General features: G+C 43.9%; 1 protein-coding gene across 1 annotated transcript in view; it reads right to left on the bottom strand.

Moving 5' to 3' along the window:
- LOC107189153 overlaps positions 1-14,470 on the bottom strand; it is a 45,296-nt gene extending 30,826 nt beyond the window's left edge. The window contains exons 1-3 of the mRNA XM_015577628.1: positions 14,401-14,470; positions 5,175-5,488; positions 4,517-4,696 (exon numbers count right to left, since the gene is read on the bottom strand). Of these exons, the coding sequence (XP_015433114.1) occupies positions 4,517-4,696; positions 5,175-5,488; positions 14,401-14,470 (564 nt within the window). The remainder of the gene's footprint in view (positions 1-4,516; positions 4,697-5,174; positions 5,489-14,400) is intronic.
- Between the last annotated feature and the right edge of the window lie 439 nt (positions 14,471-14,909).

The following is a 14,909-nucleotide window of genomic DNA, read 5'->3' as shown; positions in this document are numbered from 1 at the left end:
GGGAAAGAGGGCGACGACTCTTTTTCCGTTCACCGTCGCTATTTCAAACTTCGACGGAAACGTAAGAATTTATAACTGGCGACACCTTATGGGCTCCCTAGACCATTGGAATTTACACTCGCTTTCGGAGCTCATTGAACGTTTCGAAAGTGTGGAATATGAGATCGGGGAGTTATCGCTTCGTACAACACGTAACACTCAACGTTGAGTACGGTAACTCTTAGCGCGACGCATAATACTCAGATATTATAAATTATTTAAAACCATTCTGCGAATATTCGTGGAATAAGCGTGAAATTTCGTCAGGGCCTAGAAATACAATTGAAGATGGAATCAAGACAAGGGCTGTACAAAGCAAGGACTCCGTACACTATAAAGGAATCCCCCCGTCAACCATTAATAACCATTAAATCATAACGATGATAAATATTCCGCGAATGCGTAAATCGTTGTCGGAAGGATCAAAGGAAGTTTTGTACCTATCAGATTCAAGGGTCTCGGGGTTTTCGCGGGTCTGCACTTTTACGACGCGTTTTCGTCCTCTCGTTAAACTTCAAAGCCGTACCACTCACGTTTTATTATTGGTGACCGCGCGAGCAACCCCATCGTGTTCCAAAGTGTCGTAATTTCAGCGGTAATGTCGGTCGTTTCTTAAGGAATCGTATCACTTGAGTTTTCCCACTGCGTCCTTGGAAGCCTGAATGTTTGCAAAACGCACAGAAACGTACAGTATATCCAGCAACAATATTCAATTAATTCTGTCATTTTTCAGGTAGACTAACTCTAACTTAAACAACTCGTTCTACATTCTTCTCTCGTTTAAATTTATGAAAATACGGGTGACACGTAACCTTGACTAACTCGTAAACTCGACTTCCCCGAGGGGAAAAAGTGATGTAAAAGTCTTTCTACGACTTGGTCTTGGAGTTACTGAAATTTATGCCAAATTAACATTTGGTTTAATATTTATTTCAGTATTTGAAATAAGTTTAGCAACCAGTAGGAGGCTCTTACCCCTACATTGCTTTTTCCCCTAGAGGAAGCCGAGTTTGCTCGTCAGTGTATATTGCAAAGAGGGCTGGATTATTTACATATCGTTACAACATTTTGGGTAATATTAGTATCGAAGTATAATTTATAACAAGATCAACAGCCTCTATTAACCAAACGCAAACAGGCTGCCTCCGAAAGTTACGTACAATTCGGCATGAGGTGTCTATTCTACAAGAAAAAATATGTTCAAAATATACAATAACATTATTTCATTTGTAACTTCGTTTTCGAGAAAATTGATTTTGAACATTAATCTGAAACGCGTGTATTCGCCATGGTAATAAGTAGAAAATGAATGCATTCAACAGATTTTCAAATTTGATTTTCACGAAAACGAAACCTCAAATAAATAAATATTATTCCACATTTTTTTCTTACCTTATCGTGAGGAATCGCTTCATGTCAACTTGTACATAAGTTTCGGATGAACTCTGTACATTTTCGACGACTTATGACTTAACACTAGAACTACCAACGATAAACGCATATCTTTTTCGATCGATCGATAAATATGGCAAACTTTTGAAAATTTACAAATTTATAAATTAACTATTTTTTTTAATGTCGTATCGTAATAAAGGTTACAAACGATCTGAGAGTGTATTGACAAGTCATTTTGACTTGCACGGTAGTTCTACTGTTAAAAAACGAAATAATCTGTGTCTGACCATGTACGGAATTTTTCACTGTGGAAGTCAACGCGTTAGACATTCCTTAAGACTTCTTCCTTCCGTTTCTTCCCGCCTCGCCGATTCAAACGATCATCCGCAAGCTTCCAACCAAGAGTTATCTGTATCCATTCGAGCGTATCTCCCGCGCAATCGACCGCGCCTTTTTCAACCTGTGCGAGGACATAAACGCTATCGATTCGAGGAATCGCGGGCAGTGGGAAATGGAACCAGTCGCGATACCAGGCGAAGCATTACGTTCTCACGTTCCAATTTCAAGCCTAATGGAGTACCTAAGACGTCGCAGGCTTAATGGAGGCGTTCCCGCGTTACTTTTTGCTCCACTCGGTCTCTCTCGCTATTGTCTCGCGCGATAGGGGAGCCGAGAACACGTTAGCATTTTCCCTGGTCGTTGTAACACGAATTGCAGGGAAAAGAGTGCTGGAATCGACGCTCATTGGTTCGAGGATTCACACGAACCTCGATAAACGGGAGACGACTCCGATAGATTGCTCGAGAAACTAGTCCAGCGTGTGAAGCTTAATCAGCCGTGAATAACTTAGACTTTAACAGCCTCGCGACTCGACAGTGACACACAGGGGATTCTCGAGAAACTGCAACGCTATTTAATGAGGGTGAAACTAGTTCGATCGTTTTTTTTTTTTTTGATCAACTTTGAAAAGGAGGAGGTATGCAATTCAAAGTGTATGTACGGTAAATCATCGATGAGTGCTCGTAGGCTCCATATTCTTACTGTAAGCAATTAATATTTACGCTTTTATTTTCTCAAAAAAATGTAATATTAAAATTGTAAGTGGGTCCTCCTTTGGCCAAATAGTATTGTTCCCTAGACGAAAAAATAGGAAATACAGCAACAAACCGCCCACGCAATCTGGAAACTGTGTTATTTTTTGTTAGTCGATCGAAAGGGTTCAAAGCGAATTTCATTGAATATCGACGGTATTCCGATTTTGCTTTTCGTCGGGGCCAAATGTGACGCGGTTATCGAGCATCCCTATTCAATATCCAAAAGCCAATTTACATCCGATGAAGCCAACTTAGTTCCTGATGGAACGTTGATACCCGAGCGATTCCGACCGCGTGAATATCGTTAATTAACGAAAATACTCGCAATTCATTCCCACGGTTTACGACGAACGTCACAGTCACGATATCGCGACGATTGCTGTCGATGCTTTGAAAAGATCGACAACTTGCATTATTTTAACCGCATAGAATAAGATACAATGACACAAATTTATTCACGAAAGGCTGTCACATTTACTTCACCAGATTACGTACCAAATTAATAATCGTATTTCCAAATCAGGACAATTTTATCACAAAAGCACGATCAAAGTAATGATCACGAGGATACCTAGATAGAAATTGCATAAAATCTCTATTTTACCAAATTATCTACCAAGATGCGACTTTCGTTTCAAAATTAAAAAAAAAATTGAATATAAAAGGATGATCAAAGCTATGATAAGCACAATATATAAATAGAAATTGCATAAAACTTCCGACACCTAATTGTTATTTCAGAGTTCTGTGGACAAATATGCGAGTCGCTATAATTGCAATTTGGGAAGTATATGAACGAACACCTGAGTCACTATCGCCATTATAATTTCAATGTCCTATTTCAAACTGGTCAAGAATCTACTCACCGCAAAAAAAAACCTATTTCCCCGTGAATATAAAAATCTCCACATGAATCTTGCATATCCGAAGGGAAGAAGCAGAAGCCACGAAAGGACACATGTTTTAGATTTCGTCTGTCCAAAGAGCGGCACAAGATGTTTCCCAACACCCCCTCGGTCGAAACAGCTGACGAGGCGTCGTCAAGGGGGAAGCCGAGTCAGGATTACGGTGAAACGTTGTACGGAAACAGGACGAGAGGGTGGAAAAATGGCAGGGGTGGCGAGAGGTCTATCGGATTACCGTGGAAAGTTTGATAATTACACGGTAAGCGGTGAACGTTGAAAGGGGTGGGGGAATTGAGAGGAACAAGGGATGGCGAGCTGTCGTGGTGACGAAAGCGACTTGTCCCGTGAAACGAAGGTTCCACGAGGAACAGAGACAGAGCAAGCTGAGATAGAAAGGGTGACTGAAGCTTGGAAAGACATAATTAGCAAGTTTAACACCGGCCTTTCGAACTTCGTTATCGTCCCTGTCGCTTTCCGTTCGAATGCCGCGGGACCAGGTCACGAAAAAGGAAAAACATTCTGGAAGAAGGGAACGGTGTTAATTTCACGCGAGGGGTGACGACGTTGGTGAGACATCTAGGGCGCGATTCTAGTGAATAAATATTGACGGAACCCAGGGCGACCCTCTCTGTTGCCGGAAGTCTGTTCGACGTGGTGGATGTTCGGTGTGGATATCGGGAGGGTGGTGTGGGATTTCGGTGAAGGACAACTCTAGAGAAGGGAAGTGTGTCTGGGTTAGAGGAACGATGATTCAGCTGAGGATGACGGGGTAAAGAGGATTGATTCTGTAGGTGAAAGAACGTGGAATTTGTCGAGTGTACCTTATGAAAGTTGTACGAGGTATTTTCTAGAGGGACGTCATTAGACTCAACAGAGGATGATGATGGAATTGCTTGAGGTAGTTGCCCAAAACGCATCATCCACAGGAAAAATCCCCCGACCGAAAGTATGGATATTACATTCAAAAAGTAAACTCCTAAATGCAATTTAAATATCTGCATCGATGATGGCAGATCCAAAATGAATGTTTCGCAGGAACCCTAATAGAGCTCGTAGAGAAAGCGTATGTGTATTGTCTCCTACCTTGGTGAAGGTGAGAGTAGCTATCGGCGGCAGTCGAGGCAGATTCGGATAATAGAAGCTTCCTGCTGGATGCGCCGGGTATCTGGATGTGATCCGGTAGGCGATTCCTTGTGGCTGGGTCGGCCAGTTGGCAGCCGTGAATGTGAACCCGTTATCCGTTCCACCGTCCAGTGGGTCCAGCTGAGAGTAAAAACCAGAGAATACGAAACCGTGGATTGCTCTCGGGCGATCCACTGAGCATTTCAATGGCCAGTGGTTTTTAATGAGATGGGTAAGGTTCCACCGTTTCGTTCCAGATGCAGTGTCCGTATATCGTAAATGGGACGCGACCTATATACCTTCTCGATCGACGGTTTTCAAACGCGACCCCGCCTCTGTTTTCAACCCTTTCGCGGCCGAAACTACGGTCCCACTCTAATGAACGAGGGAGAGATCCACCCAGTTTCTCGATGATAAAAAAAAAAATGTTTTCACCCCCGTCCTACTCTCCTCGGCCAAAAAGGTCTTCGTGGGGATATTCTAGGTGGAACGAACGAGTTTTTGCTATGTACAACGCCGGAGAGTTTTAAAGGGTCGGTCTCGGCTACGGGCGGTTGGTATCGATCATACACCCCTCCAATCCGTCCCCTTTTCCAAAGGGATGTTTCGCCATAATTACCTCGACAGTGACCGTGTCCACCCAGTTCCCCTCGACGCAGAGCTGGAAGGAATCGAGACCCACGAACCAGTCCGGGCTGGGGTTGATACGGGACATGATGCTGATCAGGGTGTGATTGCCGTCCAAAAACGCTCTCGCGATACTGGTTCCCTCCCCTTGGGGCACTGGAGGCCCAGCGAACGAGTGCAGGCTGTTGGGGGAATCGCCGTCGGCGTCCAAGCCATCGGTCCTTCCGGTCTCCACGTATAATCTAGCCCCGCTGGACAGCCTCTCGCCCAACCTGTACAGGGTGTAGGTGGAGTCGTGTGTCCGGCCTGAAACGTAACGAGCAAACTGATTAGATAAATTGATCGAATTTCAACTGTTTGTATATTTGTCTTTTAGAGTAGTCCTCTATTAGGATAATCCTTTGTTACAGTAGTCCCCTATTAGAGTTATCCTCTCTTAGAGTTGTCCTCTATTACAGTAATCCTCTATTAAAATAGTCCTCCCTTAAAGTAGCCCTTTCTTAGAATATTCCTATCTCAGAGTATTCCTCTCTTAAGGTGCGTATGCATTTGTTACGTATCTCAGTATCGTACCACCATACGAAGCGTTCCAGATATTATCTGAACGACCTGGAGCGTACGGCGATCGATATTGAAAAGTCATAGAGGCCATTAACATAGATTATCATCAAACACATCGAACCGGAATGTACGAGAATCGCATTATCGAAAAACGACGTTATTTTACCGTCGATCCAACAGCGATGATTAAGCCCCCCACCGCTCCGAACAATATCGCGATTATGCGAGCGGGGCTTGATCAGCACGAAAATTAATTAACGAACGACGAGCTCCCGGTATTCCAGCAGCCATCTGCATCGTTAATATGGTGAAGGGGAAGCGGTAAATTGGACGTGATCCGTGGCCACCAATCGTAAATACGACGATACTGGAGAACTCTCTTTTTTTCGAAATATATATATATATATATATATATATATATATATATATATACACGTTGGCAGTGGGGATGCGACCACCATCGAGAATCAGGCCGAACGGTTATAGGGATCGTTAGCTGGCCGCACTTCTGACGAGATAGCGGAATTTACGGTGGACAGGGAATTTGTAGTCGATGAATGCAACACTCGGGGGAGCCGTTGCTCGGTGTATCTGAAACCCAGCCCTAGATAGACCTTCCTGGTGCATTTCGAATTTTCGCCACACGATCGTTCTCGTTGCACTTATCCTGCCAACTGAGTGGAAATCGAGGAACTTTGAAATCTTGAAAATTATTGGGTTCAGACGCGAACAAGTACGTTTATATGGAAATTATACCATTTACTATATTTAATTCTTCCCACCTAGATGCAAATAATAACATATGATTTCAAGCAATAAAAGAATCTAGAATTAAACAAGAAAATGATTCACGTGGCACGGAGGAAGTAAAGATTCAAGATGCTTCTGATATCCACTCATATAATTTTAAGCTTCGATGTTAACACGTTGAGCGCCATGTCAGCCATCGGTGGCTGACATTAGACTTTCCGTTTAGGCCGCGTCACCCATCGGTGGCTGACAGCGTGTAACATGAGAACTATAAAATTTTACACTATTTTACGGAATTACAGAAAATTTATTTAAAATTTACTTAATTTGGTATCATTACAGGATTAATGGGATTCATTGTAACATGGCAAACATAAAAATGGTTTTCCTTCACAAGTATTACAAAATGTTACAACACGCTTGGTCTTTCTCCTTGCCATCACTCTATCATCTTTTCTTACATTTTTGTCATAACATAATTTACAGTACTTTCGAATACTTCGATACCAGCGCTTCAATCGAAGCGGCGCGCGTGGCCTGAACGGGATTGTCTTAGAAATACGCGTGGCGCTCAACGTGTTAATTGAATGAAACGAGCCCGACAAGTTCTAATTTAATAAGACTGTACTTCGTTCCTTATTTCTATAATCCTCTTCGGTAGGGATTTTGCTACTTCGTTAAAAGGGATCGAACAGTAGATCAATTTAAAATGCTCGTAGTTTTAATCGTACTTGGTCTCTGCGATGGCATGGGATTTTATGGATTCCAGTCCCTCGGTCCTGCTTTATCCCTCAAAGGATTCATCTTCCGAGCAATTTGCAATTTCCGAGCAGAAGTATTAATTCTGTCATTAGTGATCTCCATACATACACTTTCATCACCACATCTAGAATTCCAAAGAAGTTCAACAAGTATCACATTATCCCTCCCACCTTCCCCCACTCTCAACGTCAACCCTCAAAATCGGTTAATAACGAACACAGGTAACGCATCCATAACATTAATATTCTGCCATCGCGATCGAGCCACCACATATGATCAACCCAGCTGCATTAATATATTCACGAAACGAAACACTGGTCGACCCCGTCTGTCCCGTGAAAAATTACGACCTCGAGTCAACTGTTTTCCGCTTCGAAACGACACCGTCCTCGCTGTACACAGGTGTGCCCATCGACCGATCCAGGGATTCTCGTTTCCTCGCCCCGTAATTTTCCACTCGTCCGAATCCCTCGATCTACTCCCTGGAAAACACGCCCCGTCCAAACAACGAACGCTGTGTGGCGACGAGATGAACGTGATCCTCGCTACTGGGGTGCCATTTTCTAACCGAATCCCTATCGTTCTCTCTTGCCGTGGCGCTCCGAGTGTTCCACTTTGAGAGACGCTGCCACGCGAAACCTATTAAGGCTCGTAGACACACGTATAATCGACGACGTAAACGTTATTCAAATGGAGGCCGCCGGTGTACACCAGCAGGCATTGCGATTCAGGATCACAGGCGGGCATTAAAATTCATGAGCGTCGCCGCGCCCCCGTGTAATTTCGTTTTTACGTGCTCGCACGCATTAATACGGTTCCGACGCGACACCTTGGATCCGAACGTCTCTGGCTCCCTCCCCACCCACGAGACAGGTAACCCCCTTTCCCCAAATGGGAGTCGTCAGAGGGTGCCAAGCGGTCGGTAACGTCGAAACTTTGGAAGCGTTTTCAATTTGTCGTGTTGCCGGACGGAACGTCACAGACTGCGGTTTCTACGTCTGGTCCATGGCTTCGAGCAGGCATGAAATTCGCTTTTCGAATGATTTTCTGTTCCCCCCACCACCTTACACGGTCGGCCTGTCGCAGGGTAACACGCGTTGCTGCTCGTAATCCTATCGAGTTCTGGGGAGAGACCTTAATTAGCTGTGAAATTAGCGAAAACCGCGATGGGGAACCCGTTGTGGGTGAAAAGGGTTCGACAGGGTGGTAGAGATTGTTTGAATCGGGGGATCGACTGTGAAAATGGGTTAAATCGAAAATTATCTGCTGTAAGTTAAGAAGAGAATGATCTGTGAGATGAATGTATTATTATATTGACTTTCCTGTACAGTATAGACTCCATGAGAGTTCGATCGGAAGTCCCTCGTGAGAGTTTCTACTTCGGCTACACCATTGGAAGGGGCGTGGAACCTGCCAATCGTATACTTTATTGCCGTGCTGCTTTTGTTAAAGGAATAAATTTGTGAAGTGTTAAATTCGTGATGGACCGTGAAAGTTTTTGAGTGTTCTCGAGTTTTAAAACTCTCATGGGACCTTTACTGTATTTTGTATATCGTTGCAATGGATTGTTTTTCATTCTTCAGTTGAAGATCAATGGTGATTGGGGTCTTTGAATTGCATCAGATGAGAGTGTCTGTATTGAGAGAATAAAGATCACTGGACTGCGGTTCTTGATGAGAATCTCTCGCCAGAATGAAAATAGAATTGAAGTTTCATTGAACTACAATATACGTACAGTGCATAAATATTACAGATTCCGAATGTTTCACGAGAGCAGAGATCACTGTTCCATCGGTATTTCATGAGTAATTGTTTTATTCCGATTTATGTGGCACACTGGTACACTCGACAATCTCGACAGAACCGGTTAATGGACGTTATTAGAGAGGCGCGAGTATTTTTATTTGAATATTCATCGATCGAGTTGTTTATTTCGACGATAACGTATGCGCAGGGGTGGGGGGTGGGTGACGGATAAATCGATCGGTCGGCCACGATTTAAATTCCGGCTGGACTGGGCCTTTTTATTTTTTTTTTTTTTTTTTTTTTTTATCGACGAGATGGCTGTTCGTTAGTGACGTATCCCGTTTCCGTGCATGTCGCTGAATTTTATTACGTCGCTAGAAAGAACAGATACTACCGCCCCCGTTTATTCCACAGTTCATAAATTTCAGATTATTTCCCGCGCTTGCACAGCGTCCCCTGCACCCTGCCTCGTCCATTTCCTCTTCGCTGTTCATTGTACGCCGCCACTCTCGCCTCGATGCAAAACGATTACGCGGTTTGCTTTATTCCGTGCTTGTTGTTTTTAAATGTTCGACCCCCCCCCCCGAGTTCTTCGTTGAGATGAGGAATAAAGCGAAATATCATTCATTTTCCCGACGAGAGAACAGCTCGAATTGTTCCGTTAATTAGATTACTTGACATCGCGTTCCTTCGAACCCACCGAAGGCCACTTTCGCCCTCTTGTTCTTCCACCTCTGTTTCCACGTTCCGCGGTGAACATAATTTTCCTACGGTTAAATTATCTTCCCCTCTCGAGAAGTTATTCCTCACCTGAATCGGTGATTCCATCGTGGCTTAACACTTCGACTGCCACGTTACTCAAATGTGGGAAAGCGCGTACATTGCAAAGAGGCTGGATTATTTAACACTAGAACTACCGAGCCCTTTAAAATGATGGAATTCAGAATTGTTATTTTAAAATTACTGAATTCATAAAAGTGTTCATCGATATTCATGACTACCTTTAATTTATCATATATTTTATATTATATTATATTATGCTTAACCGTATTATATAGTATAAATATTAATATATTATGCAATTTAGTTTATTATACATTCAACGCTGGTAGTTCTGGTGTTAAATACAGATACACAATTGTTGCGTAAAATTGATATCGCAGTGTAATTTGAAACAAGATCAACAGCCCATTTTAGTTTGGTACGTAATCTAAAAGCAATCCTACCTAGATAATGTAAAACCATTCTCTGGACAACCGTGTATAACACAACTTTAAATAAAAATTAAAAAGAAGTGTCTATTACAATTTCCCTGACTGTCATTGATTCCACGATTACAATTCACTGCCAGAAATGAAGAGTTTCTCAATAGATTCCCGGCGATTAATCTTCAGTTTCAAACAGCTTACTAATTAACCCCTACAAGTCAAGCATTAACACGATCCCCTGGTTCCAAGCTCTTTCCGCCCAAGAATTCGTGTTCGAAGAAACGGTGTTGGGTTCGATAGGTTTCGATCTGGCCGCTTTTCCGTTCTAAATCCATCAGACGCGGGATCAAGCGTGCCAAGAACAAAGCTGCTTTCACACCGTTGGCCTGCAGGAATTCCGTTACCCCTTTTCTCCCTTCTGGATCCGGCCCGAACAATGCGCGTACCCGACAATACGGGACCTTTTTAATTAGTAGCGACGGACGTGTGCCAGGAATCGAACCCGGGCGGTCTTTCGTTTCCACTCGAGGGTCCGATATCGAGTGCACGGAACACAACGGGGACTGGCCCTGACAAATCGTCCGTGGAGACTTTCGGCATAGGGGGTGTTCGGGAGGCAGAACCATTTGTCTCCGACCGAATCGTTCGTGTGTGCCAATGGCTGCTTCGACGATTATGCATTCTGCTCCCGCGCCACGCCAAGAAATTTATATCTTCGACAACGGAATTAGCGGTATCTGCGGCGTACACGGGCCATTGAGCTCCGCCTGACGACCTCTGAGATATACGAGAATATTCTCCCTTTGGACGATGGAAATGTCGGTCAGGTCGTCGGAAGGAGGTTGATCCTTCGAATTTTAACGGTTTCGTATCCGCTGGGAGTTGGTTGAATCACTTCAGAACGAATGAATAAGAGTTTCTTTATTTACTGTAGACTCGCGATAATTGCCTGCGTTTGGGGATTTAGAGGTGAGCTGTTCTAGGAACGGGTAATTATCGAGAGGCAATAGGATGTCATCCGACCAATTAGTAGCTACAGAAGGCGACAGAGAATGAGGTGCGTGCTTCTGTAGTAGTGCGTGTGAGCATTTCTATTTATCCAGCGAGCAGTTATCGCGATTCTACTGTATTTCCTTCTCTAAATACTAATGTCAGTAACGTTCCCTACTGGTTAATACAGGGTATCATGAGAAAAAGAAGACTTTGACTTCTCTGTAATATCCTGTACTTATCATAGCTCTAACTACTTTCAAAATTGTTATAAACTAACTGCAGAAAATCTGTTTCCTTATAATACACATATAAGGGAAGGTTTCCCGAATTTGGACTGTCACTTAAGTTGAACCACTATTACAGTAGCTTATACATAGTATGATAAACAATATATGTATAATAGTGATGAATTAACCCTCGATTTTTCAGGATCCGGCGAGGAGTTCAGGTTCCCGTAAGCCTGATTTTCCGATCGACCGAGTCGCACGCCTTCCGGGAATGAGAAATTTCCACGCGGAAAGCTTCCGAGAGAGCCAGGAACGAGGTGGAGGTGAAAGGGAGAAGGGGGTGAAAAAAAAATAAACGTTCGAGCGGACCCGGGGCGACGAAGTCGTCGAGAACTGGGACGCGTTCCTCTAACCCCGGGTACCTCGACAAATTCCGCTCAGGTTTTACGAATAGCTTGGCGAAGTCGCATCCGTTCGGGTCTCCACCGGCAAAGTCCTGGAACTAACTTCAACCTCGTGGTATCCCTCGCGCTGCAGGAAACTCTGCCTTATCCGGCCTCTGACTACAACGAAACCCCCGATTCGGGGGTCTTTTTGGGAACTTAATGGACCTTACGAAGGACTCCCTCCTAACCCAACGACGAGAGTGTACTATTAGTAGATCTACTAGAAGATACGGAAGCTATCAGCTCCCGCGAGTGGGCTACGCACTTGATTTTCTGGATAGATACTAGGCGTCACACAAATCTCATCCGTCTCGAGAGGAAGGGACAGCTATCGCCTTCGCGAGAGTTACGGGGAGCAAAGGGAAATACGGCGACACGTACGGAGGTAGCCACAACCAGCTGGGCCACGGAATCTCAGTGGCGGGTGATCCAACTTGATAGAACTTCTCTAACAAGTCGGTCTTAACTCGAGATGCAACCGCGAGCCGGTCCTGTGTACCACGTGCAACTGCGCAGCTTGTCGCGTCTTGGCCCAGCCAGCAAGCAGCCGGGAACGTGTAACCAGAAAGTGGATAACCCAATTTTCGGCGGGTTCCTTGTGCCGGCTGCGTCGACAGTGTTGTTACGCTTCCATTGGCTGCTGGGTACTTAGACCGCTGACCTTTAACCGTGTTTTGACGCCGGTTTTCGACGACGAGTCTCGACGAACATGAACCGCGAGTTGCGGAGGAATGAACTGTGTGACAATGGTATTATTCTTTGGAGAAATGATTTCAGAAGGTTACTTACAACAATAAACTTCGTATATTTGTTAAACAGTCAAAAATATGGGATACGTATTTTTTTCTATCGGCTGAGACGCGACTTGAAGGGATGAAACCACCCCTCGAAGTTTCGATCCGAAATATGTTTGTTATAAACAAATTATATTTTGGATAATTTGTTAGCGCCATATTATTCTACATAAAAAACTTGCAAACCTCATCCATTAGAAGTTTTCATGTATCTCCTCTGATTTTCGAGATAGTACTTTCGAGTCGAAACTTCGAGGGGTGGTTTCACCCCTTAAAGTCGCGTCTCAGCCGATAAAAAAAAATACGTATTATTTTTAACTGCTTAACAAATGTACGAAGTTTCACCAAAGTTCATCAAGTGCCTTCCCTTGTCAGAGACAGTTGGATCTTCATCAAGAGAATTTTACAAAGTGGCGGTCCTCGAGCCACTAGATAAAGGAAACCTTAACCACATTTTTTTTCTGTGGAAAAATAATTTTGAAAGATCACTTATCCGATCCAAGGATGGTATATAGACTCGTTGGCGTAATCGTTCGATTGAATTCAGGCTAGCACCGTTATCACAGGTTGTCCTTCGTCGAAGGGATTAGAGGGCGTCGTCGAGGGAGGAAATGAAAATTCACTCGGCCAGATTCCACAGGAAACGAACGATTATTGGACAAGTAACCGAACGATGCGTCGAAGGTGGATGGGGGATGGGGTACCGATGGATTTCCTGGGGGTGAGGGGGCGCACGAGATATAATTGGTTTACTAATGAATTTATCGGAAGCGGCAATTAGTTTCTATCGAATACGAGGATCGATAAAGGGGTGAGGGGAGAAATGAACTCGGACGCGTGTGGAGTACGGTGGATCTCGGGAACTGAGAGTTGCCTGTAGAATAAATTCGGTTTCAAGCGTCATTTACAGTAGTAGTTTGTCTGTTACTTTTCGCGTAATTGGTTGGATTTTGAAAATAACTCTGCTGATACATCGTTCGTTTATGTTTCGCTCAAGGGAGGACTGTAAGTCATATATTCTAGACTCCTCTCGATTATTCTCTAGCTTGTTCTATACGATTATTGTCCACGCGTTATCCCCACTTCGGGCAAAAAACGAATTTTCTTGTGACAAGAATGACGCAGAAAATATATTGTTCTCGTGTTAACTTTACCATTTATCATATATCACATAGTCGTATATGCTATAATTTCATATAATCCGCAGTCTAGTCATTACTATTTTCTTTCTACAATTCAATTATTCTGGATTGACGACGCGACAATAAAAAACAAAGGTCGATATTTGTACGAACTTGAAAATGTCAACTAGTCCCATGATACCTCAAGGAAGTCCATAACAAAGGAATCAAGTAAATAATACCGTATTTTATCATTCAGCTTGAATTCTACCGCCTCTGAACCGAATGAACGTCCACAATTCATACGACCATACCCGAGCGTTCGTTCTAATTATCCACATTTTTACACTGAAAATAATTACTACCCTCGTTGTTCGGGCTTCCCTTTCGTACAATCGTGGGAAATTTACCTACGACTCGTCGGGGGAACCGCTTTTCAACGGTTTCGATGGAAAAAAAAAAGAAGATAAAGTTTCATCGGTCGTATAACACAAGCGATCAAAGCGAACCGCGGCTACGGGAACAAAAGCTCGGCAGTTTCGAACGCTGAACCGAGCGAAGACTATGCTAACCGTATTAAATAAACCACGCCGCGCAGTTCGTATCTCACCGTGATGAAAACCGTCGGAAATAGCGGCCGTGGCGCATTTTGCAACCTGTTGAAGTGTACCACTATCCATTATGCCGTTTGCTACAATGGATCGCGCTGCTACGCGTATTTTTCCGCGACTTTTTCATTTCCGCGGAAGCTATCGCGTGCGTCGAGCTATCGTTTCCACCGTTCGACCGTTCAGTTTCCGTTCGTGCCGCGTCGTTGGATTAGCGAGATGTGTGTTCGCCACGTTTTTCAACGCGACCGTTTCAACGCGTCAACAGGGAGACAGGGGGCTCTTTCTTTCCTGCCCCATCCTGGGACCCTCATTTAATGGAACACGCTCGCTTTTGTAGGAAACTCTTCAGACATCTCGTTACAACTTCCGCGGTAGGGAGAAGGAACGAATGGGCATTATTGGACATGGACGTATTCATGAGAACGAACGGAGTACTAAAAATTTCTCGGAGAATTTTAAATCGGGAGCGGTCAACATGGAGACTAATAATTCATTGTTATTATCGTCA

Source organism: Dufourea novaeangliae, unplaced genomic scaffold, assembly GCF_001272555.1.
Source record: "Dufourea novaeangliae isolate 0120121106 unplaced genomic scaffold, ASM127255v1 scaffold146, whole genome shotgun sequence".
In the NCBI taxonomy this organism is placed as follows: Eukaryota; Metazoa; Arthropoda; class Insecta; order Hymenoptera; family Halictidae; genus Dufourea; species Dufourea novaeangliae.
Note: the sequence above shows the minus strand (reverse complement) of the source record. Positions and strands in the feature narration are given on the sequence as shown.